The 26,644-nt window shown below is 41.4% G+C and overlaps 1 protein-coding gene across 1 annotated transcript; it reads left to right on the top strand.

The window, feature by feature from the left end:
• The first annotated feature begins 393 nt into the window (after nt 1–393).
• On the top strand, nt 394–25,172 carry LOC131290367 (uncharacterized). The gene is made up of 15 exons (XM_058319520.1): nt 394–682; nt 9,548–9,677; nt 14,647–14,761; nt 14,882–14,975; nt 15,432–15,545; nt 20,048–20,251; nt 21,272–21,562; nt 21,659–21,789; nt 22,282–22,444; nt 22,821–22,920; nt 22,998–23,191; nt 23,768–23,906; nt 24,006–24,387; nt 24,517–24,627; nt 24,763–25,172. The coding sequence occupies exons 1-15, from the start codon at nt 394–396 to the stop codon at nt 25,057–25,059; spliced, it is 2,754 nt and encodes a 917-aa protein (XP_058175503.1). The 3' UTR covers nt 25,060–25,172.
• Nucleotides 25,173–26,644: the final 1,472 nt, after the last annotated feature.

Below are 26,644 nucleotides of genomic sequence, written 5' to 3' on the forward strand. Positions count from 1 at the left end.
TGAATGAATGTGCTTTTCGTGCTGCGTGAGAAACGGGTATTCGAGAAGTGTGCTCGAGTGAAGTGTGTGGTATTCAACATCTGGAATATAGTAGTGCTCGAATTGGTGTGCGTTGTAGCGTCAGTGTTTTCTCGTCTGCTCGTTTTCGCAAAATTGAATGAGAGCTGCTCTCGTTCCTTTACTAGGGGGGGCCATTTCAGTGAGCTAAAATGCATTGGTCCCAACGCCACTCAGCACAAACGTCATCATCATCACGACTAGCAACCGACGAAGTGTGTCGGAAAAGCACCCAAAATCGACCAACCCAAAGCCAGCCAACAGTCACTACTCAGCCGGGACGCGATGCATGCTGAAACGACAGGCCGGAATCAAACATGACCGAGCCCGCCAACAATGACCATTAATCGACCGGCGAGCGATGTTCGGCAACATCCTGCAACGGTACCGGTAGTCTGCAGCGGCGACGACAGCGCTCGCAGCTCGTCACGGACCTTCTTCTCCGGTCGTCACTGCCGCCAGTCCCGGTCTCAATCGGGCGACACCTTTCACCCCTCCCCCAGGCCGTTCGGTTTCCCATCAAACCGGACGCCTTTTCCACCACCAACGCTGCTGCTGCTACAATTGCTGCTATTGCTTGTTGGCCCGGTTCGGTCGCATCCTCGCAATGAGAAGGAAAACTTTGGTGAGTAATTGAGATTTTATAATGGCCATTAGGGAGATATTTGTGTACAAGATAACTTGCGTTCGTTATACAGCATATTTTATAACTGTTATTCCTCCTTGCTTGGCTAAGGAATGTTACTACCACCGTAATAAACGAAACCATTTTTGTAGAAAACTAGGTTTTTTTTGTGAAAATTTATGTGAATAGATAATCTAAAGATTGGACTGGTGTTGTTATAATGAAAAAATGTTGACTAGTTTGGTGAATGAATAGATGTTCCATAGATATTGATTCATTGATAAACGAATATTAACATGACATCTTTAACGGGGCTGTTGTCAGATTCACCAATATTAAGCGAAATGTGGTAAACCAAGCTTCAGAAATATGGCGTCATTTATGCAGGCGACCTGAAGCTCTACGACGTGATTAGTTTACTGAACCGGTTTCGTGATGTTTGAAATCCAAGGGATTGGAAAATACACTGCACCCATAAAGTAAGTACACAGCAGGCTAAAACAGCAACAAAAGCCATTTACTTCGTGAGGAACAATTATTTTCGAAAAGAAAAATTAATTAATTAATTAAATTAAATTATTTTTTATCGTGCCGAATAAAAAAATTATAAAATATTGAGGAATCCAGTCAAATAACACTACTGGAAATTTTATATTTATGAACATGCTTATAGCTAAATCACATATTTTCCTAGTGCAAACACAAATCAAATATCTTCTTTATTCCATTTGTAAAGATTTGGAAGAATCTTTTCAAAGAAACTTTTGTTGAGTTAAATCAACAAAATATTCTCCAGCGTATCATCGTGCATCTTAGTCCGTTTATCGGATAAAACCAACCCAAGTGCACTAAAAGCGCACTCCACTGAAACTTGATTCGATGGAACTGCAAGAAGTATTGCCGCAACTTCATACAATTCAGGGTGCGTGGTTTTTCGCGACAACCAATATTGCCAAAGATCAAATGTGGAATTTTGATGGGCCTCCAAGTCCAATGCGTTCAGCTGTCGAACGAATCTGGTTGGGGATGTGTTTGCTGTTTCTACATCTTCTTCAGGCAATAAACCTCCATACATTTCGGTCAAAAATATATCAAAATCAGTTGCGTTGCGATGTAGCGATGATGAAGCTCTAGAAATAAACAAAATACGAATTTTTATAATTATAACTCAACAAGTAGTGTCGATATGGGATATGCATAAATTAAAAAAGGTGGAAACTTTAAGCGTAATACTCACGCGTATTTCATCCTTTTCATTCAGGCTGAAAAATCTAGAATTTAGGTAATTGAACCTCGGGTCAATTAGAAGTGCAGCCTTAAATACGATATTTTCCTTCAGAACTATTAGCCTTTGTTTAAGGGCCTGTGTTAGCGGTTCAACAAATCGATTTCCTTGAATTAGCCTAACTTCCATAATAACCTTCATCCAGTTCAAACAAAAATCGTTGAGCGAGGTATGTTTAGCCTGCATACACTTCGTGGCTATGTAGACAGGTTCAAATGCTGCAACATTTTCTTTTATAAACTCCCATAGTTCCGTCAAGTCTAAAAATGAAATTTAATCTTTTAAATGCATCATCATCAAGCAAAAATTCACATTTTTTAATTTAATTTTCCTGCAGTTATTCGATACCGAGGTACATTTACGAATCTCGGCATCGAATGCCTTGATGACATCGGTAACCGAAAGTTGCATGGTATGACCGGCACATCTCACTAGCGTTATAGTGTTTGAAAACTCCTTTTCAATAGATTCCGTGCAATCTAAATGTTCGTCGGAAACCGCGTTGCTGTCGTCTGCATCGAGCGGGCAAATTGATAGTTCAGACTGCAACTGTTTCACAGTGGCGATCATGTTCGCCCCATTACCACACGTCACCTAAAAATCTTCTCCAATGTTATTTCATACCATGTTGAGGATTGCCATGATTTTCGCTTTGAGAAATTTTCCTGTGTGCCTGTCGTTGAGCTCAACCATCCCAATCAAATAATAAAAGCCAACAGGAACTCTAAGAACAGTTTCCATAAAAATAGAAACAGAATTAAATTAAAATAAAAATAGAAACAGAATTTATATTACCGATCGTGTAAATGACGATATCCTTTTGTTCCGGATAAAAAAATTGAACATTGATTCCAAGGATGTGTACAAGTCGAGTTGTACTGTCAATTTTCAAGCAAATAAGCTTTTCTTTTACGAGATCGGTAATTTCGACACGACAAGGTTTGGGCGATTTAGCTGCATCTTTAATGCATCACAAATTGGTTGTAATATCAACCCAAAACCTTCCCATTCGACAGAAAGTATCGGTAAGTTATGGGTACAGACCAGCTTCACCATACCTTCTAGTAGCGTTTGTCGGTCAATGGTTACAGGGACCTTGGCAATTTTTCTACGCTTGGCCGGTACTTCATTCTCCTCTTGCATGAGTCCATGGGTTTTTGCCAACGCTGGGTGTTCCGATCGCATGTGGCGTATAAAGTTCCCCGGATCATATTTTTCGCTCTTTTGCCGGTATTTACATCCATTGACTGGGTAAATGGAACAAAAAAAACAACCCCATTCTCCAACGTCACGCAATCTTCTACCAAGATTTCGCGGAAGCTGCGCTTTCCTCTCGAAGTAGACATTTTCGTTTATTTTTATGTTCTATGTATAGATGGCTACCCTGCGTGTTTTTGAATTTTAATATGATATTCAACTTATTTTCACTTAACTGTACTCACCTTACTTAATATTTTCTTTGCCCGTTTTTTTTTTATTTGAACTACAACCTTTAGCACTTGCTTTGCGAACGCACAAATAGCAGACAAGACCAGTACATTCGTATGATAGGTTTATGTGCAGTTGAATATTCGAATGCTAACTAGATCATTTGACACCCGGAAAAATTAGCGTCTTATGATTTCACCAAGAAAATGTCGTCGTATCAAATGAAATTTTTTGACGTGACGGTCAAGTGAATGAACGAAATTTGAATGTAGAGCTTCAAACAGAATGAATGTCAGCAATTGAATGACAATGGACGTCACCGTTCGCAACACTGATTGCAATACAAGATATGATGAAGCATAGTGGGCTGTGTACTCACTTTTTTGGTGCGTTTTTAGGGTGCTGTGGCACAATTTTGACCATATCTCGGAAACCCTAACTCGTATCGCGTCCAAATTTCATCAATATGAAGAGGATAGTCCAAAGAACATTCCCTCATGTTTACTTTTCTAAAATCATTGTCCCTCACGAAGTAAATGGCTTTTGTTGCTGTTTTAGCCTGCTGTGTACATACTTTATGGGTGCAGTGTAGTCACATTTGAATTAAAACAAAATAAAAATTAGAATCTGAATGATTAGATAGTGTATGCATCGATCCGTACAGGTATACTCACATATCAGGTAGACCGACCACTACTCTTGGTCTGCTTCAGGCAATCGCATCAGCACAGCATCGTTGATGAAAGTCATCGAAATACAATGGCGAAATAATTGCGCGATCGGTGAAAAAAGCAGATCTTTATATCATCGCTCGCTTTTAGGTTATGTTTTTTCAATAAGCACTCGCACGTCAACTTCCTGGTTGGTTGAAAATATGAGCACCATGTCATGGGAATTTTTTGCGAAGGTAAGGTCAGACCCAACAAACTTTGCATACCGCCCCTCACCGATGCTTATCAGAAACTCGGCAAATTCCTACCACTCTAAGGCTAGATGCGTGTTTGGTGCTCGCAGAACTCGCTAATACCCTTATTATACGAGGATTTTATCTATCTTCTTTGCCCAGACTTTTACTATCAATGTAGGCTCTAGCAGGGCATTTGACATAAAAAAGATGTCCGCTCGTGTAATAACGCAAAGTTCCACAAAATGAGGTTTGCAGTTATTTGAACATTTTCATGTATGAATTTAGCGTATTGTTCATCCTAGAGTAATGACAAAAATCTGTGACGAACAACAGAGCAAAAATAAACAAATCTCCACTTTGACATATAAATTCCAGTCGAAAGAAAATCGGAACCGGTCGTGCCCGATTCCGATTTTGAGGAAGGAATTTATCTGTCAATCGCGTTTGGCAGAAAACTTCTGAGAAAATATGAAAGATAAATTTTTCGTCTAATAAGGGCAGAAAGGACGACAAGGTCAGTTCAACTAACATAATACTGCTTTACGAATGGTGGAGGCGCCTGGTGGTTTATAATAAAAATTGGCTCCTTTTCCGTCATAATGAAAAACCATCTCAAAAATGCCTTCGGCAATGTATAAAGCTCAGCCAACTTCTTCTTAACATACAGGATCCAAAATCATGAAATCTTCCAAACACATATGGTTCGAAACAATCGTCAACCTACGGAAACCACCATTTTAACTTATATGAAACCTCTCAAAAATGCCCCAGCCTGGTTAAAGGCGATAATCTCGTACGTGATATGTTACCGACAAGCAAGCAAATTTTAGTTCCATCAACAATCGACCCGATTTTCTGTCGCTTTTTTCAGGAAAAAGTGTGGAGAAATAATATTGCAATAATGTTGTATGTACTGAGGCAATGAAGCTGGGGCAAGAAACCCTTCAGGTCTGGGGTAAAAAAATACATTACCGCCCCCGTCAACTTTCCCTTCAGCAACCCTTTCTAGCGATCACAGTCAAAAGCTGGTCCGGTGGTCGGCAAACGTCGGGGAGAAGTATCATCTTGATTTTACACTCCCTATAAATATTTAACGAAAATGATCATAATCAATCCCAATCACTTAAAAACTAAACTAGTCACAACAACAGATGAGAGGCGGGAGACGATGGATCGTTTATGCAAACGGTGCACTCGCGTGCACAAAATTCAATCACAAAGTGCCAAATGCACCTACAAAATGAAGGGAAGGAAAGCGAACTATTTCTCTTTGAGCCGCAACAAAGAGATTGCCGTTTTTCGATAAGCAATTTCGTATGGTTTCTAGCACGAAATTGAAGTGCTACCGAAAATGCCATCGACGTGGAAGTGATGACAATCTGCCGGTTGGAAGAGATGAACGGAAAATTTATCAGGTGAACCCGGGCGACTGTGGCGCAATTCGTGGAATTTCATATTGTACCATCCGTTAGCCGGATGATGGTGCAAGACTTATCTCGCTTGCGGCGTTTGATTGAAATTGAGTTCCAAGCGATCGATATTCTTATTGCTAGTCGTGGACTTTTCAATTTGGTTTAATGCTTAATCTTTAACAAATAATACATTCGGATTTTTTTTACATACTTTTTTTTACATTCCTCACTTATACCAGCTATTCTCTTCGTCATCTACTGGGATATCAAAACAGGAAAGTTTAATTTTAGTGCGATACCTGTAACGCGCTGTAACAACCTATGTTAATAAGCAATTTTTACTCACATTGAAAATTATCTGCAAACTCCAACAACACCCGATGGTACGACAAACCTCTTCCTACGCATCACATTGTCGCTTACTTTCGTGGAAAAACGAGGTTCTCTTGAATAATACGAAACATTACCAAAAACGTATACGTGCGGCTTCTTCTTTCTCGGGCGGGCGAAACATAAGGCACCGAAAACGTAGCGTACGGTGAAACCTTTCCGAGCGTGGGTTGTCCCGGGAAATGAGTTGGAAATGAGAAAAATGTTTTAATAAGAATTGGCGGCAACGGTAACGAACTTTTGAAATCTAATAAACCCCGTCTCACACCACATTACACACAACTCGTCGTCGTCGTTGATGTGGCGTCTTGGGCTTCACGTAGTTATACCTGTTGTGTTATGTGGTTTACAAATTTCTACCTTTTTCAAGGAAAGTGTTCATTTATCTTTCATGTTCATAGCATGGGATAATAACGGAACTCTGCAATTACATGATTAGATGTTCATTTTTATAATGGCTCTTCGAGTTTCGGCCGTGGTAAACGCGCTATACCAGAGTCTCCAACGAGTTACTCAACCATTTTCTTAGGGATTTTCTTTTCATCCTTCTCATACGAAACCTCAAGAAGTTTACATTCAACCTAACCTTGGTTGCTGACTTACTGACTGATTGTCTTTCGCTTTGAGGCAGTTTTTTACTACTTCCTTCTCCCGTATCGTATGTATTACTGTACCTGGAACAATTGAGATTCGTTCTTATGTATTTTAATACCCGTCCCATACATTTTTCGGTGCCGGAGCGGCATTTCAAAGGATTGCGCAACGTAAAACATTTAACACATCGAATATGCCATCAGTATGATCATTTTCGATTAAATCAAGAGCACAAAGTTCTTCAAAAGAAGACTGGATGGTCTGATAATTGGATAAAGTGTCGATTCGCAGATGTAATCTAGTCATGGTGCAGTCTTGGTTTTGTGCACTACAAGTATGCTACATGTGTGCAGTGGGAAATGTGTACAGCTCATCCTAACTTGAAAGTGAGGAGTTTTTTTTATACTTTTCAAATACCAGACCGTTATTTTCTCTACTTATGTTGACATAACGAATGTCTTCGGCAATGCCTACCCATTAAACGCTTATAAGACTTATTCCCTGTGTGTATGTGTGTTATTTCACAAGAGGAACTTTTTTTTTCAGTCTTATTGATGTTGAATGTTCTGTCGAGTTCCTTCTAAATATTAATTGATTTTTACAATATTTGAAAAAAATATGTTGAAATACTCAATAAAACAATAATGACAGTTATAATTAAGCTAATTTTATACTTCTAATATTTAAGTGCATAAAAGCATACTGCACCTCTATCTCGTAATCATAAACCCAAGAGCCGATGAAGCTCCTGTGAAAAAAGGATAATCAATAATGTGCCATTCATATCATTCGGAATTACTTTGTTGCTCGAAACAATTAGTAGAACTCCTTTATCACTTCAGTGCGTTTTTGTATGTGGAAAATATAACCGTTTGGTGTTGGAGAAGGACAATTTTCGGTCCATTCATGAAGAGAGGTGAGACCATTAATTTCAACAACCAACTTTCACTAATGGAAACAAATTATATTTAACCATTATGAATAACTTACTGGGATGGACGGAAATGACTGATTCTGAGTCGACCAAACTTTCTCTTCAAACTAAATGCTAACGCTTTTCAAATTGTTTCGACTGCTCTTGCACTTACTGGCCGGACTGGCTGTCGTTGGTTTTCGCCTCTGGATGAATGCTGTCACGAGTTGTTTTGCTCAACTTTTGAAGCCGTCCTCGGTCATCCACGGTCTGCACAAGCACCGATAAGCACCATCTTTTTGGGGTGATCGTTTTGAATGCGACTTACCGAACCGTACGCGTGCGCTTTCTATCGAACGATCCCACTCACTATAGACCCAGCATCACTTCCAAAACAAGAAGCCACCTCTCGAGGAGCTCTGGGTCGCTCAAGTTTGAAGCTGCCAACGGTTAATTGCATTGGGAAAATTTGGTTTCTACCAGGGTAACGCTATGACCGAGTCCTTCAAATTATATTTCCCTTGTCGAGTTAAGACTCCAGGGGGAAAGTAGAGGATAAAACCCGGAACGGAGAAATTAAATTATATCCAGCCTTTAACACAGTTAGCACTGGCAACCGACAGTCGCTGTTGGGAAAAGCTTTCTCTTTGTCCCGTCCGAAGCATAGTGCGAATAAATTCGGTTTTCCATCGGACAGCATACAAATTAAACAAACAATTGGGACAAATCTAGGTTTTCTCTTGCCGCCAGGAGCCTACTTGTGATGCATTTTGCTGCATTTATTAATAAAGAAAAGCTTATTTAACGCCGACTCTTTTTTACTAAGTGCAGCAAAAGAAGGTTTTCAAAAAAGAGATAAAAGCTTACCATCCGACAACGAGCTCATTAAATTGAAAAACCATTCTGCAACACCTTCCCCTGCATTCTTGATAAAAGGACGCGAGACAGTAACAAACAAAGCTTAAACGATTCTGTCAAACACCAATGCGACGCGAAATCCGATCTTCCCGAAGCGCGCAAGCACAAAACACTGGTATTTCTATATATTCCTCTTGATCGTTGGCATTCTCTGGATAACTACCACCGTTCATACTTGTTATTCAAAGATAAAAAGAGATCTTGCGAAAAATACTTGACGACCGTGTCCCGACAGCTAAAGTCAATCCCTCTCTCTCTCTCTCTCACCGTTGCTCTCCTCCCGAACATGAACACGTATTTTGGGTACGTCCCTTAAAACACTCTGCATTCATTCTGGACATGTCCGGGGAGAGGGAAATCGTTTGCAGTAACAGTAACCGGAAAATTGAAAAAATCAGGAAGGACCACTAAGAATGTGGCGGGGCCAAAGCGATACCCCCAGCGCCTTTCCGCGTAATGCCCTTCTGCATGAGCCTATTTTTTCTTTTCTCCAATTCGGGTGAGGGATTCATACTCCGCGCTATTCCCCGTGGGTGCACCCCCTTAAGTCCAAACTTTCAGCACTTTCTGGCTGTCCAATCCGTAAACATACGCACCGTATGAAGACAGCACTGTAAGGATGTTTTATAGCGAACTATAACATTTTATTGTTATCATCCATATCCATTTTTGCATTTGCCCTCGGTGGCGAAGGATATGTCCACACCCAAAAAGGAATAAAAGTTGTTTCCTTTTCCACCAATGAAACATTCGTTGGAACCGTTAAATACGCAAATACACATAATGGTTGTTCATTGTTTAGAAAATTGTTCTAAAATTCCAATGACTTTGGAATCAGACCATCAATCGTTTACAGAATTTTTCGTTTTCTCTTGCTTTCAAATCTCAAAGCTTCGTTTTCCATCGATCGATACTTAATTTATCTCTTTCCGTGTCTCTCTTTTCCCCTTCAATGCAACGAAAACTCGCCGTCCTTGCCAACGACGCATGGTTCAACCCAACATATAACCGGCTGCAGTCAAGACCACGGACGTTGAAGCAATCGAGGACCATCAGGCAATACTCTACTGTCCGCTTCTAGCGTCGAACCGAGACAAAATCAATATGGTCCTGTGGTTTCGCGACAACGCTGGCATTCCACTGTACAGGTAAGTGATATCCAGGAACCGTCGTACACATGAAATTGTTTTGCTTCAAGAATGAGCGCTCGGAAAAAGCGTTTTTTTATGCTGGAATACTAAAAAGAACTTCGGTCAACAAACGAACGTTGGAAATTCCACTTGAAAAGAATGGCGAAGTACTTTGGTGTCTTTTTAGGATCCATTTTGAACTTTCCGAGAGGTATTGGTATAACTTTTTTTCCTAACTATTGCTTTGTTTAACTGGAAATCTTTATATAAGTGTGTCTTCTACCAATGAGCCAACGTATATAATTTTTTATATGTATTTCCATATGATTTTTAAATTCCAATCAGTGTAGTGGGAATCGAGCATTCTACGAATCAATTGTCGCAATGGTAACCATTTCAAGCGAATCCATCGAAGTCACTAAATTGAGCGTCGCATTAAGCACGTGGAATCGGTAATACCAGCGAACTCCTTTTACGCCTCATGAAATATAAAACCGGTATAAATTGTACCCGGTCTGAACGTCCAACCCGTTCACTGTGCTCTTTGGGTAGATGCACCGCTGCAGTCAACGCGCTGGCGCTGGTGAGCTAGAAAAAGGATGCGGCAAATGCTGGGCGCAATCGTGTGCACACCACCGAAGAGCTGCTGCGACAATGCTACAGCTTCTTGGAACAGGCAGAGAGAGGTCACGAGCTTTTTCGTACAATCCGGTGGAGATACAGAATGTGCACGGAAGGAGTACACCACGAAAAGATGAAGCACCGGCTGGCAAAAAGCCAGGTTAGCTCATCTCTGAGGCAAATATCCTACTTTATACTCGCACGTTGTGGATCCCGTTCACTTTTGCCGAATGCATTCCCACAGCAACCGATGCCGGGTTCTCTGTGGGCCTTTGGCTTTAAAATGGATTGCTGAATGATACGGGACCATAAATCCTTTCGTCCTAGATACCTTCTTTTCCATTTTTTCCGGCGTAGCATTGCAGCTGCTTGGTGCAATCCCACCTCAAAATGCCACCGGCCGTGGTTATGTTCTGGGGCCCGTTTCTTCAATCCCAAGACGTTGTACCCCACACAGTCACATAGTTTCATACACTATTGAGCAGGGATATTTATAGTTCCTACCAGCTGGTAGAAAAGCATGAGCCGAACAAATGCAATGACGTTTTTGGTACCGTCCTTCCGATTGGATGTCACGTTCGTGGCGAGCTGGGCATATATTTCACTATTCAATAAAACTTTCTTTTTTTACTGGAGCAAACAAGCATTCCCGCGAGCAAGGTCTTACATACCATGCCATGGTGTGTTCTTCTTGCGGCCCCGATGGGTAGGAGGTATATGGAAGGAAATTTATTACTCTGCATTCTTGCAGTCGCTAAAACGCAACAAGTTGATGAGCTTAAGATAGAACAAAGTTTTAAGGTTGATTCCTTTTTCACTCGTACAAAGAAAAAACGCAGTTGCTTCGGAACCGGAATCTTGAATTTTTGAAAAAACATGAAACGTATTACTTCAAGAACTCATGCGTAATTCAGTGGCATTTGTTATCAACTTCTCCTTGGTGGCACGACCTCTTGGTCATGCCTGCCCGTTAACACTTTGTTGACGGGCGTTTTTTTCCCAAAACTAGCTGCTGTCACCGGGGCCAGCCGCTCCGGTAACGAACGACCGATCGAAACGGATACGACGAAACGAACCAAAAACCCGTATGCTCGACTATGCAATGGTATGCGTGCAACGTACATGTCCGTCTTTCCATCCTCAACGTTGAGTAAAAAACAGACGAAGATCTTCGTCTCCCGTCAACAAGGTGTTAAGGGCTTACGAGACTTGTTTCCATGTTGTACGTGGATAGTCAGTCCTCTCGTACATGGGAGGGTCCAGTCTCGGTTGGGATTTGAACCCACGCCGTCGAGGTGGTGAGCCCCGGCGTTCATGGGCCGATTTTCTAACCGGCGCTACCGCTCCGCTGTCGCGGGACCAATTTGTTATCTAAAACATTAAACGAAAAAATAACACATTGTGCAAGAGAAAATATACAATATAGTACGCTTGAAGGCAATAAATTCACATTAAAACGTACGCTTAAATGAATATTAACAAGCACAAATTAGTTTATATTTAATAAACCATGCTCTTCAAATTCCAAACAACGTTGAGTACGTGTTTAATAATTGTTGCAGTAATCAAATTAAATACAATTAAAAAGTAAGATAATGAGAAAAATAGGTATCATAAAATCAGTTTTAATAACGCGAAAACACTGAACGGACGAAGAAAATTTGAGACCCTTCAAAACTCAATACTTCCCAGGATCCACTTTACATTTATCTGTTAAGACCACAATCCTCTACCTGTACGTTGCGAAAGGGTTATTATAAGATTTCGGGTAGAGATTCTTTCTGCAAAACAATCTGCAAATTGCATGACTTCTAACCTCAATGATGTCCAGTACAACACCAGGGCAAATGCTTGTTTCGGAATCAACAAATTAATTTTTTGACACTTTTCCAACTCGACACCATTGCTTTCGACCACCATTACTAAGCTGGTTGAGGTCGGCCTAGAATGAAATAAATCTGACGAAAATAATTCTCCACACATTTACCCAACCGCTTCACAAGCGAGAGAAGGGAGGTGGCGATTTAAAGGCATGACCCTCCCGAGGAGCGTTCGTTTTTACAACATATTTGCACTGATAATAAAAAGTAGGGGAAAGGGAATATATACTCACATGCTCACGAACGTATACGGCATTCACGAGAACTTTGCGATGTCCTTTGGTGAGTTCAATTCCGCATGTTTTGTTACGATACCAACTCGGAGTAATTGCAAAGCAGATCTTTCCACCCCGGGAACTCAGGATACGGGAGAAAGGTCCTAAAAAGCACAAGTCACCAATCCGTTCCGACCGGACCTCAGGCTGTAGCACTTTCAGATGTAGCACTTTCTTTAGAGTCGCACCAATTGTATCTTTTTGCCTGGGCTACCAGAGATACGGGGAATGCTGAAAAAGCCAAAATAAAATGGAAATGATAATAACAATTTCTACAGAATCATTGGGACACAACTTCTTTATGGATTTCATCCAGCAAGAGCATCGGAACAGAACAGTTCGTTTACCATTGCAATCTCCAATCTCGGGAAATCGATGATGGTGGTATAGGGGTAAAAGGAAGAACGATTAAGGGTGAAATGTTAGCTGGATAGTTGAGCAACAGTCAAAGGCAGATAGAAAAAAAAGGGTAGTAAGTGTCCGGTTGGTTTTTTGCCATAAACACGAATAAAACCAATGGTGGTCAGTCTAGTAGCATTTGGCCAGTTTTCCCTTCCCATTTGAAAAAACTTTTCCATAATTGCAACTCCAGAGAATCCGAAAAAGTAAATGGTAACCGGTAGAACCATTGAGAAATAAAAATAACTGGCGTACAGAATTTGGGAGTCCGCTGAAGATAAAGTTAGCAGTGCGTCTAAAGGCAGAAAAAGGAGCAAATGGGCGTGTGTGTGTCTGCTGTGGTCATCACCTCATTTCTAACACTCCTACTCACTCTCCGATAACAATGAGTACAATATGACAGTAACTGTCTGATGAGACAACGTGGGGATAATATTTGCGGCAAACTGCGATTTCGGGGACGCGAAAGAGAAATGTGGAACAAAAGACGACCGGAAATCGGGTCAATTCCGATCGCCCGAGAGCAAAGTGCTACGATCGAGACAAAAGACCGTTTTTCCTTATCAACTGGTACGGATTATCTCATTGTTCAGAAGTCCCTGGGATATATCCTGGGCCATATCCCGAACGGCAGCTGGGACGTTTGTTGGACTGTTGGACGAACATCTATTTTGTTTCGTACCATAAAAATAAACCTTTATAAAAAAAACGGAAGGACCGTCGGATTGGAAATAGCTTCGGATAGCGCCATTCCTGAAGTGTACTTTAGATAGTCGCGTTTCTTTGTTATATAAATTGTTTCCAATAGTTTAAAAAAGACTTGCAATATCGAAAGCGGGGCTCTCAAATCCAGCTTCTGTCCCAAACAGGCGATGGAAAGATATTGCGATTGAGAAAAACAACATAGAGTACGAACACACTGAACGTACATACACTTGCGATTGGATAGGAAAACAGCTGGGAATAACGTTATGACCATGAACAGAACATGGAGGCGCCCAGTCGCGTGTAAGCTTGCCAAACCACCACCGAGGATATCACACAACACTGTCTTTGCTGGCGAGAACAAGTGGAAGATAAATTGTTCCACTTTAGCCAGGGATGTATTCGATTATTTTTTATTGTTGCCAAGCGACGTCAGGATATACGCTTGGGAAAATGTTCATTGCGATAAAGCGAATGGCATCGAACAGCACGATAACCCACGGAGACTGCCGTTTGTGTCTAAAGTGTCTACCTAAACAGCAGTACTGTCCGAACGTTGTTTTCCATTAAATCGTGATAAAAAAAAGGATTCCGATAGGGAACGACCCATGACCACTGTGTTGACTGGACGGATGGATATGTTGATTGTTCCGATGAGTGCACGCCGAGACCGAAGTAAGATTTGACGTAACGTTTTTTCGTGTTCGGTTCGACTAAATGATAAATCGATCCCATGGATTACAATACAATACATAAATAGAAATCTACGTGCTAAATTCACGAAATTTTAGCCAGTTGAATGGCGTATAAGTGCCTTACAGGATATTTTCACAAAAGAAATGGTTTTATGTGCAATTGATATACATTCACTAAAAACCAATGAAAAACTAATTTTCTGCGTCAGATAAATTAAATCTCACATATTCGAGCGGAACTCGATGCGATTACAAAAACAAGCCGTTCGAATAGATAACATTCAATGATAACCGATTCGTTTTTATCATGTAAACAATGTCTGATCTCTATCTCTCTCTCTCTTTTTTTACTTTTTCTCTTTTTTGCGCTCCATTTTCCTTCCTTCGAAACATTAAACCCCACCAATCCTAGCCTGGACGTACGAGGTAAATCGCTCAATGACGCCCAGCACTGGTCGGCCCCGCAGGTGTTCGGTCCTCGGGCACGATACATCATCGAAAGTGACCCAGCATATCTGGAATTGAACGTAAGTCGAACATCTTCCAACCGTGACCGAACGTTCGTTCATATTCACTAACCTGTTCCATTTTTTTTTCTCCCTCCTTCCTATGAACCGTAAATTGAAAACTTTTTCCTGCGTTCACAGGAAATTAAACGCCATGACCAGGGAATTTATCGCTGCAGGGTTGATTTCCAAAATAGCCAAACACAAAGCTTTCGCTTCAATCTCACCGTGATTAGTAAGTATGCATGCATCGGTAGCGTCCACAAGCATTCGTTTTCCGTCTTCTAGCGCACATCCATTATCAGACCCATTGATGGAAGGCAATTCTAGCTGTCCGATTTCGCCCGGCTTTTCGCAGCACCTCGAGTGATTGCGAACAAAGTCATTTTTCCTCCATTCGATAGGATTCTGTCTTCACGCAAAAACGGGGAGGAGAATATATGTGGTTAACAAGATTTATAAACTGGCATAAGCGTGGCATACTTTTTCAGAAAGATACGTGAACAGACCCGTTGAATCGGTGTGCATCTTTATTGAACGACAAGTGAGAACGTGATCCATTCGACAACCGTAAACTCACCGAATGACGTTCGCAAAACTCTTTCCTACGAAGAAATATTGACCTAACGTAGGGGTGAAGGGTCCGATCTCATACACTCATATGTCGTTTCTCCTCTCTTTCTTCTCACAGTACCGCCATCGCAGCCAGTGATCCTGGACCGCTGGGGACGCGTCATAAATAGTACAATAATCGGACCAAAGGAGGAAGGAGATGATATAATGCTGACCTGCCGCGTGGTTGGAGGTAATTTATCCTTGGCATTGGCATCCGGCGGGAATTCGTCTGTTTCTCATAAGTTTTCGGTCGGGGTTTGGACTGCAGCAAAGCGTGTATTGACATTTTTATCACTTCAGGGCGATCAATGTAATGACTGTGGGGGAAAAAGAAAGTGAAATGAACGATATCAATGTCAATGCTATATGATATTTTTACTTCCCACTTACTTTCTTATGAAAGAGAATAATGAAGAGAAACCATTCTACTTCTCTTAAAATAGCTAGTGACTTTTTTCTCTATTACATTTTCAACCCATTAAAAAGTCCTTCATTAGTAGTGAATGCATTTAATACTACGAAATAGGAGTGGTATAGGAAGAAGGCTTATAGGTGTTAGCCCCGTGCTTACACAAACTGTATCAAGCTCCAAGGCATCATCATGATACCGACGGCGTACTTTTAAACCGTGAAAGTGAATCGTTGGACGCAAGCGAAGATACCAATTTTAAAATTCAGAAAGGACAAAAACTAACCTACACAACGGTTTGTGAAAGAGGTCGGAAAAAAGTTTAAACGAAAAGCTCATTAACGATCCTATTATATATCAATCAATCTTATCGAATCCACCGTGATTGTTAGTCGACTTGAGCACAACTGTTGCTCCGAGACTGTTGGCCAGTGTTGGTTGTTCTGCCTTCGAAGGGTTGGTTTGAAGTTGCCTTGTCTCTTTTTTTGTTTTCTTCAATGAAGGGGAAAAGTTCAATTCAAAATTCACGACATAGTGCAACATAAAAAGTTGAATATTTTAGATGGAGTCTGATCGCCGGAAACTACCTCTCGCCGGCTATACGACAAAGAATGCACCGAAATTCTCTGTCATTATGGTGGATAGTTGATGTTTTACCATTTTATCCCATCACTTCAATTCCTGGATTTTCATCCTAGGAAAAGAATAAAGCTAAAAGCAAACCAAAACATTATGCGATATTAGTATTGTACGCAAATGCTGTCGCCAGTATTCTTGTTTAGTGTTTGCCATGGCCATGAGGCGAGCATTTTCGCGAGGATGGCATGAGCATTTTCTTTCTCGCCTCTTACGAAGCGTACATTAGCACGTCAAAGTTTATTATCTTGACACCACAACCATTTCGTCGAAGGAGTGGAGTAAGCCTTGAAAAAGCCGAATGCAACCAAAATAACCGAGACGGATGAAAGTTCATATGCACTAAAAAGGAGAAGATGGCGGCCGAGAAGCGGCCGGGCATAAAATTAGGAGGGACAGAGCAATGTAAAACTTAAAATGTAAAAATATTGTATTAGAAATTAATTCATCAAAGCTCTTACCTTGGCTGTACCTTGCCAATGAAATGCGACGTGTCGACCTGCATTAAAATAACTCGCTGAAAGCGGAAATCGAGCAGAATGCCCGGCATTTCGAATCCAACCTGCCGAGGATAGATTTAAAATTCTAAGAAAACCTAAGCTAGAACTGGATGAAAAAACTCGTTGCATACTGACTATTGGTAGTCCAATGAATCTTTAACCGGACGCGCGGGCAAATCTTTGTCGTTTCCATTTCGCTGCATATACGGAATTTTGGTCTATTTTCCACATCATAACTTCGATTGGCGCAGAGCATAGAGCAGTTTCTCTGGATGGTGGAAAAATGCGCAACGCGAAACAATAAATGTACATAAAAATTTCACATTGACTGCAAGTGGCGATGCTAAGAAATCCTGTTCATCAAGGACGAAGCCTTTTACTTTTCTATGGACGTTGACGATATAATATTGCGCATTTTTACACGGGGAATATGGTTCAGCAGGTATATACATCCATGCAAAAAATTATACTTCTTATAATCGGTATCTTCGGAGTGGGCTAGATTCAAACTTCACTACAAAATGCTATAAACTATCACTTCAGTTTGCCATTAAATTGCACTCAACAAAACTTTGACCAATAAAATGTGTGCTCCCAGTAGATACCTAGAGCATTGGAAAACAAATCACACTGCGATGTTTACAATAAAATGTGACAATCCATCTGGAATTTGACAGTCCAATAACCGCAACATTCAAAACAAAAATGACCGTTAAAATCCATTAAACCGAACGAACTTTTCCAAAAGCTGGTTCTACAGCTTGTTTCAACTAAAAAGCATATTCATATTTGAAGGAACCAAAAGATTGGCGAATATGCTACTTGAATACGCGTATACTTCTGCATATGTTTATTGAACGTACAATTTAAACCGAACTGTTGTTTCAGTTTCCATGGTGTTCCCAGCTTCATTCTTGAATGACAGTTGAAAATTCTGATTGGAACAAGATTAGACACGCTGGAGCGTGGTGTTCTCATCAATCGTAATTAAATTAAACGTGCACAGTCTTTGGCAATTTAACTCTGTTGCCGGCATCGTGTAATTACTCTCTGAAGGTGAGTTGAATACTTGCGCTCAATTCAACCCTTGTTCGTTAACAATACAGCTGATGTAAATACGTATGTTTCAATTCCTACTTCGAAATCACAGGGCATTGCCGTGTACAAAGGACGATGAATAGCAATATGTCTGAAATTTACATAGAAGAGCTGGTTGGGAACAAAGAGCAGCAGCAGCCTAATCGGAATAGCGTGATCGAGTTGTCGGAGGCAATTGATGGAGATTAGTTTGTAGGAAGTCCGTGGGTGAGACCTAAGGCCCGTACTGCTTTTTGTTCCAGTTCTAAAACAAAAAAATCCCACTATCCCGATTTCTTTAACCTACGATGATGAAAGCCATTTGATTCGAGTGAAGGACTGTTCCAAAAATACTGTTGAAGTGCGTGATCATGTGTCTTACCGTGTCCAGTATTCAGTCATCAGCACGCAAATAGCTAAGCAGCCAGTGGATGTGCAAATCTTTGCAGTATCTAGAAGTTGTGAGGTTATGCCACATCCGTTTTACGAAGTGTTCTTAATCCCCTCTAAACATTCTCATGCGTGCACTGAGGACATGATGGCTGGCTTCCGAATGCTGCGTATACACCTGACACCTGATACAGGCATGTCATTATGTTGCGATTTTATTGGCATTCGTACCGTATCCGACGAGATATACTGCAGACACGCTTGGGTGCCCAAAACTACTATGCTGCCCATGGTGGCCTTAACCTGATGATTTTTGAGAAAAATTTTACCAGTGAAGCATTTGTCATGTTTAGATTTTCAACGTTCGATGTTGCGGTCCAGCCTTGCAAAAAGACTCTTTATGCAACCCATTTAGCATGCATTGTGCCTCCTTACGAGCGCCAGAACTTACAGGAGCCCGTCGTTGTCGATATGTTTGTTCAATGTGGAACAGCTAGAAGTTTGCCATATAAATTTAAATACCTTTCAAACGGAGTACGTTTCTGTACTCTATGCTTTGAGTTAATTCAAATGCAACATTGCACTCATTCGATTTAAAATAAACCTGAAGCATTTTCTTCCGTTCTTTAATAATCGTACCGATCACAAACAGCTGTGCTCTTGCCAAAGTTTTGCAAGCTTGTTTTTTTTCTTGCTCATATTTTGTCCCTTTCTAACGATCGTATGGGTTAGAAAAAAAATCAAATATTTCTTATGTGATTCCAGAATACATTCTGCAAACATATTTTTTGGGCTAATATTTCGTCCCTTCCCTCATCGTATTGATTAGAAAAGTCATTACATAGTTCTATTTCCTTTTTTGTCATGATCGAAACATATTTTGAAGTCGGTAGCATGCTTTTATATAACATTACCAAATAATAAATTTTTCAAAAAGATTTCTTTTGCGCTTTTTTAGTGTTAAATCATGTATGCATAAATTGAAGGCGCACAGCACTTTTGCGATACATGGCCATTGCAAGCTACGATGAGAACAATCCTACAGTATCTAAGCTATGTGGAAATATTGTTCTGAAGTCCAGAGCTCAGATTATACAGCGTTTTGCTCATCAACAGGCAATTCCAGAAGTATACTAGGATTGTCAAGTGATGGAGAACTACTGCAAAGTACGTCGTCGGACAGCTTTTAATACCAAACGGATTAAGTAGGCAACTGATTATCTACCGCAAAGATTCGATACCTATGAATGGATGACTGTTGTAGATATAGACAATAGCTCATACGTCTTTATATACGGTAGTTCGAAGGGGCTGTTCAGCAAATCAAAAGATCTTGATCTCTATTGTTCAGAGTTTGTTTATTGTATATACAGGTATACGGCGCGAAACGAAATCTAAATCATGCTTAAGCTCACACTAACCGACGAACGAGCCTACTAAAACAATGTCAACAGTCCCCTTTGGACTCGTTTTTTCCTAGTATCTTTGGATTGGTCATTTTTCTACATCAAGACCATGTTAATTTTCATGGTTAAGATTCCTTCACGCATTTCAATGTTAGTGATCAGCACAACAAATTGCACAAGCAAACGCTCCGCTATACCGCAACACTCTACTGTATCAAACAAAACTTCTATAGTGGCTTGTACTAATTATGCTCCGACCTTTTCTTCGTTCCAGGTAGGCCTCAGCCTGACGTGCTCTGGTTCATCAACGATAATCTGGTGGATAATCAGATTGAGCAGAACACCGGAAACATTATCGAAAATCGCCTGCTGTGGACGTCCGTCCAGCGGCATCATCTTCATTCGGTATTCACTTGTCAGGCGTCGAACACAAAGCTAATGCAGCCCCGGACGAGCAAGTTCGTGCTCGATATGTACCGTAAGTTTCGAGTATTTTTTTTTACTACTTTACCAACGTCGTTTGCCGAAGGGTGCCACCATCAATCTTTTCCCTTGGTTACCAGCAGTTAGGAGGAAAAGGATAAGACAGAAAAAATGGCAGCTTCTCGGAACCGTCAATCAGCTTCGAATGGAATTCGCAAAACGATTGCCACCGATCACATGCTCCAGACATGGCAACACTTATGCCCTCGAAAACATCTCAAATGGTTCCAGATGTGGTCATGAGGCATGACCCCGATGTCAGACTGGTTGACGAATGTGTCGAAAACCGTGTGCTCACGCTCGAGAAATGCAATCTGTTTCTCATCTGCCGTCGTTGGCTGACAGGCACAATCAACTTCCGAATGCCATTCGGCTTCGACGACACGAACGTGAGGCTTTCAATTGAGAAGAAATTCGATTTTAAAACGTCGATCTGCAGAATTTATTTCAACTCCATGGGTCGGATGCTTGTACATATTTTCATTCATAAAAACGGAAACAATCAATGTTACGTACTACATCAATTTTTACGTACTACAGTAATTGGCAGTGGCCTCATTTTACAAAACATTGAATAATTGTTAGTGTTTGTAAAAAAATAACAAATTACCAGACAGGGCATTTTTTAAGTAGAAATATGCGCAATCGTTTGGTATTCACTCATTTCCATTATCACATTAGTGCATCATGTTCCTCGGAAAAAAATCATTAAAAAAGAACCTACTCAGTTCTTAACGGTTAGTGCACGCGAAACATGATTTGCTTATTCAAACAACGCATCCCGGTTTTCCTTTTCAAATAAACTGAACCAATTCTTAAACAAGCACCCATGAGAAACATTATGCTGTGGGCTTCCACAAAAAACAGCGAGTGTAGAACATAAAAAGAAGCGAACAGGACATCCAACTAACTGCTGCCGAAAGCATTTCAACGCAGGGAGATTTTGAACTGCTAAAAAACCAACTGCCTTTTTCCCTCCTGTTTTGACTAAACCTAACCAACCAAAAACCCACAGTAAAACCGTTGGCGGTGAAAATTCTCAACTCGACCGAATCGTTGGCCGCACACAAGGAGTACCAGATCGTATGCCAGTCGACCGGGGCGCGCCCGAATGCGGTCATCCAGTGGACGAAGGGCAAGAAGACACTGAAACGTATCAAGGAGCACTCCGTGCGCAACACCACCGTCTCGGTGCTGACCTTCGTGCCGACGGTCGAGGATGATGGTCGGTTGCTCGGATGTCGGGCGCAGAACCCGAAGGTGGTGGGACTTTTCCTCGAACACTTCCAAAATATCAGCGTGCACTGTGAGTATTATCTCCTGGCAAACCTCATCAACGTTTATGATCCTTTCTTCTTCTTTTTTTTTATTCTTCTTTTTTCATGGTTAACCTTGATGGTAGATCCTCCGGTAGTTATCCTTCATCTCGGCTCCACCCTAGCAATGGACGACATCAAGGAAGGCGACGACATCTACTTCGAGTGCAAGATACAATCAAACCCGGCTTGGCGTAGACTAACCTGGCTGCACAATGTAAGTAGTGTTCATGTAGTTCTGAAAGTCCCAGGGCAGAAAGGTTAGCCAGTGCGGATTTAATTTGTGCTTCATCCTCTCTCACAGTCGACATCCCACATTACCGTTGATGCATACTACTCTCTTTCGCTCGCTAGTAATCCTTCGTTAAGGGACGGCCGCGAAACTCGTTTTCCAAAATCTACCCAACGTGATTGTCATCGGCATTCCGTTGGTCACAAAAAGTACATCATTTCAGCTTTGAAGCATGTTCGAGGCTAATGCCTACATTGAATTACATTTCTGTACGTTCCATTTCCAATTTTTCCACTGGTATGATGATTTACCCGGATGATCTGATGCTGTAGAGTTAATATCGATACGTTATGTATTTTATGAAACGTGTAATTATGTAATTGGTGAAATTGAAATGTTTAAACCATTCCTTATGGGATGAAATACTTTCAGATCGATGCATAAAGCTTAACCTTATTGGCCTGCTTTACATTCCAGGGAGTGCAACTACCTCAAAACTCGTCGTCGACGAAAATCGTTCGCTCCAACCAGAGTCTGGTCATACAGAAGGTGACACGATACTCGAGCGGCTCGTACCAGTGCGGGGCACTCAACTCCGAGGGAGAAACGCTAAGCAACGAGATCATACTCAATATCAAATGTAGGTAGAGTGTATATTTTATTCCTACGTAAAACTAGACCATCACAATATTCGAAAACAGCTTCTGCACAAAATGGGTCTGCTCTGTTGTACGTCAAATAAATGGATTTTTATGTACATAATCGTGCAACCCATCGCACGTCCATCAATCATATTCAGGGCACAAGCGATCGCTTCATATGATAAACACCCTTTTTTGCTTCCTTTCACATTTGTTTTATTGGATGGAAAATATCGTCCATTTTTTCACTAAATGCACGTGTGTTTGCTTTAGGCACTGTTGATAATAATCACGGGACGTATACATAGCGCCTATAGCTACTCACTTTCTATTCTTCTCGCCCTTTATTGTATGATTTTCTCCTCTTCGTCACAGATGTTCCACTATGTGCCACTGATAAGATCGTCAGCATTGGCGTCTCGCTGGACGAAACAATCACTGTCAGCTGCGACATCATCACGCATCCCCTGGCAAGGTACGTGAGGAACCGAGGTGCCATCCTTCTCCTCCGTGTTCTTGTTTCCCCTGTGTTTATGATGGTTCCACTTTCAGCAAATTTTACTGGCGCTTCGAGAACTCGGAGGAAGTGCTGGAGATTGAGCAGCAGCGGTTTTCCAACAATGGCACGACGAGCCAGTTGCACTACACGCCGACCAGCGAGCAGGACTACGGGACACTGTCGTGCTGGGGCACGAACGAGATCGGCACGATGGCTGAACCGTGCATTTTCCACCTGATTGCTGCCGGTACGGATTGAACAGATGTGAAGCACAATACTGATTTCTGTTTGTTTGTTTGTCCCTCGATTCCGAGATAACAAAACGCTTCCGGGAGCATTTTGCATCGCTACGAGGTTACCAATCGATGAAGAATAATATTTTTACGCTGGAGCAAACCTCCTTTCCTTGCTGTCGCATTGTCTCCAGGAAAGAATTGTCATTCATGGCTAACATTGAACAGACCTTTGCATGAATGCCGTCCACTGCTTTGTTTTTGGTTTCAATGCAGCAATCGTTCTAAATACGGAGTATTATTTACCATAAACCATCACCATTACACCCCATGAGGTCACAACAAGAACAAATCAACAGGGATGTTCTTCTCCAAGCTAAACGACCCTTGTTCTGATCTTTTTAATCACTATTAAACCCTTTCCTTCGGTTCGAATCGGTTAGAAAACTTTTGCTTCCATGAGTGTTGTATTATATTTTCGTCTTGTATGTTTTAAATTACACAAATTATTTTCAAAGCTAACAAGAAAACTCATCCGTTCGGATTTGATTTCAAAAATCTTTGCTTGATTTTACACATACTACGCACAGGTCTACCGACGTCGGTCATCAACTGTTCGTGGCGCAATTTCACCAATGCATTCGAGGTCTCCTGCCACCAAGGGTACGACGGTGGTCTCAAGCAATCGTTTGTGCTGGAGATGATCTCCAGGAGATACCCCGGTCACAGGTAAGCAAAATTGCAACCGTTCGTGCTTTTATCGTCCATCAGCTTATTCCGTTTCCTTTCTTCAACTTCCGGTTTCCCTTATGCAACTTCAATCTCTAGCATAAACTTCACCAACGCCGAGGAACCCATCTTTAGCGTCACTTCATTCGATCAGATCCGCCAGCAACTCCCGACCGCCCGGCAGCCGGACTCGCTCAAGCTCTACGTCTACTCGGTCAATCAGAAGGGTCACAGTCCACGGATCTTCATCGCCGATCTGCTCATACCGGCCGCAGCAGAAGATCCCGCACCGATGGGCGACCACAAGTCCACCCTCCTGACGCCCATCCTCATCGGTCTGTTCCTAACCATTGTACTGATCATCATCATCATCATCGTTAGAATTTATCTGAAATCTAAAAGACTTAAACAAAATATCAATAAGGAGAAGCGGTACACGGAGGAGTCGAAAAATACGCTCCTTTTGGTCGATATATCCAAAGTAAGTAAGGGTTAAAAGCAAGACAGAATAAAAAGCGCAACGTGCATGGAAGGGAGAACAGGAAAGCGATTCTTCATGCATCCGATCCATGTGTGTATGTCTTATTCACCTCTTTTTCCATTGCTCCAGAAGGACAAACCCACGAAAACCACCAAATGGATGAACAACGTCGGTAGCAGCATCAAAACGAAAACGAAAATAGAAACAATCGACGACGAGCAGGATCCCGATCTGATACCGGTAAGTGGCTTACCTTCGGACTCACCCTTTTTTCATCTCCCTTGCAACTTTTGACAGGACTGCAGATTTGCTTCTATTGAATCTGTGTTCTTCGGGGCATTTCATGTTTTCATTCCCTTTTACTCCACGTCACAGTATCCTCGCCTGACGGACATTCACCAGGAGGAGCTGATACCGATGAACTCGACCGGTTCCTCATTCACCATCAAGCAGCAGCACCATCACCAGCCTCAGCAGCAACATAAACAGCAACAGCAGCAGCAATCGGACATCGAACAGGAAAAGGACAAAGATCGGTTGTACCAGCAGCCGAAACCAATCATCCTACCAGGCACCAGCTACCGGGACGAGGAAATCTCAGTGGCGGAAATCAACCTAAAAGGAATTGAGGACTTCCTAATGACAAACCGGGTACCGGAAAGTTGTGTGTGATATCGATCGATCGGAAACCGTAGTATTCGTAGCATTTCGGGGGCCGCTTTTTGGACCCCCACGCTGAGGGAAAACTTGAGTCAACCGGGAGAGCGAGGAAACCGGTTCCGCTCGGTCTGGTTATCCTTATGTTGTCATCATGGGCTTTGTCTAGCTTGTTTCCATTTTCCTCTCTCTTCCTTCTTTGGTGTGCGATTGATTTGATTTAACCCATACGAGGTTCATCTGCCTCCCGTTTCATAGTCCTCCTCCGAATTTGCTTCCCTTGTTTAAGTTTCCTTCGCCAAGAAAACTTGTCGCCAAAGAACAACTTTCCAAGCGCACCGGATGGAAAAGTTATTTGCATCCGAAAAGTAGAAGTAAAACTGAATCAAAAAGGCTTCACCGACCGTTTGGTCAGGCTACTGGAAATAAGCTCAAAGAGACGAATGGTCATGTCTCGACCAGCTAGCTAGTATTGCCGATGTTTTGCGTCCTTTTTGAAAAGGATTTTCTCGAGTGGAAGAGAAACATCGGAAAAAACAAGAGAGAAAAAGATGGCTTATACTGATGGGAAAAGTACACCGTAAAACAACTGAACCTTACTAAATCAACTTGGCAATAGTAAATGTAAAGTAAACTAAAAGTTAAGCAAATAACTACAAACTGTTAGTTGGTAAAATGGCGCGATAAAGCCAAAACTAGGACAATTGGCGCCCGTTCCCGGATGGCGCGCTATTGTTGTTCATGTTGCGAGATTACGCTACGAAAGAGAGAGACAGAGAGAGAGAGAAGTATTCATACAATGCTACAATAAATCAACGATGGAAAATATGGAAGCAAACTAAAACTGCTCTACTCAATATGGAAGTGTACCTAACTAGGATTGAACGATATAATTGAACGAAAAAAAAAAACAAACGTGTATTATTGTACTACTGCTCCTGCAAAAGATAAAAGAATTAATATTAAACATTATTATGTTTATTACTTTTATTAAGTATATTATATCGATTTGTGTAATTATGAAAAAGCAAATGAAATTGTTTGTACAATAAAAATGAAAAAGGTTTTACAAGAAAACATGACATAGTTTCGTTTTACTTGTTATGATTACTTTTTCTCTAGTGGAGCGCATCGGATTTTATTTTCAACCCGAATTATTGATTTCGATTATCACGCAATCACGATTGCGTTTCGATTCTTTGAAGGCTCGATATTTTTAATTCGCGATCGAAAGAGTTTTATTATTTTTATTTTTGTTTTTTAAACATGCAAATCAGGGAATCGGATGAGGAAAATACACTTAACCGCAACCACAATCGCCGACTGCCACTGCAAATTATTTTATTTTATTTTATTTTACGCTTCGTCTCCCCTACCGTTGGAAATCTGTTAACCGGAACCGGGTTGGGGTTCGGATTTTCACACGCACGTATGAATTGAATCCAACACCGGACAGAGGTGCGCTTCGGATGCCGTTAAACCCTACCTTTGTCGATATGCTTTTACGCCTTTACAACGGTCCGCAATTTCTGTTTCACCTACCCAACCGGAAGTGTCGAAAAAAGGCGTTCGCCGCTTAATTTATCGACCGAAAAAGAAA

The sequence above is a fragment of the Anopheles ziemanni genome, chromosome 2 (genome assembly GCF_943734765.1).
Source record: "Anopheles ziemanni chromosome 2, idAnoZiCoDA_A2_x.2, whole genome shotgun sequence".
NCBI lineage: Eukaryota > Metazoa > Arthropoda > Insecta > Diptera > Culicidae > Anopheles > Anopheles ziemanni.

Coding starts and splice junctions, on each gene's coding strand:
- LOC131290367 (XM_058319520.1), top strand. CDS start 394: ATGACCATTAATCGACCGGCGAGCGATGTTCGGCAACATCCTGCAACG. Junction 9,678..14,646: donor GCTGGCATTCCACTGTACAG/GTAAGTGATATC, acceptor CACCAATCCTAG/CCTGGACGTACGAGGTAAAT. Junction 15,546..20,047: donor GACCTGCCGCGTGGTTGGAG/GTAATTTATCCT, acceptor TCTTCGTTCCAG/GTAGGCCTCAGCCTGACGTG.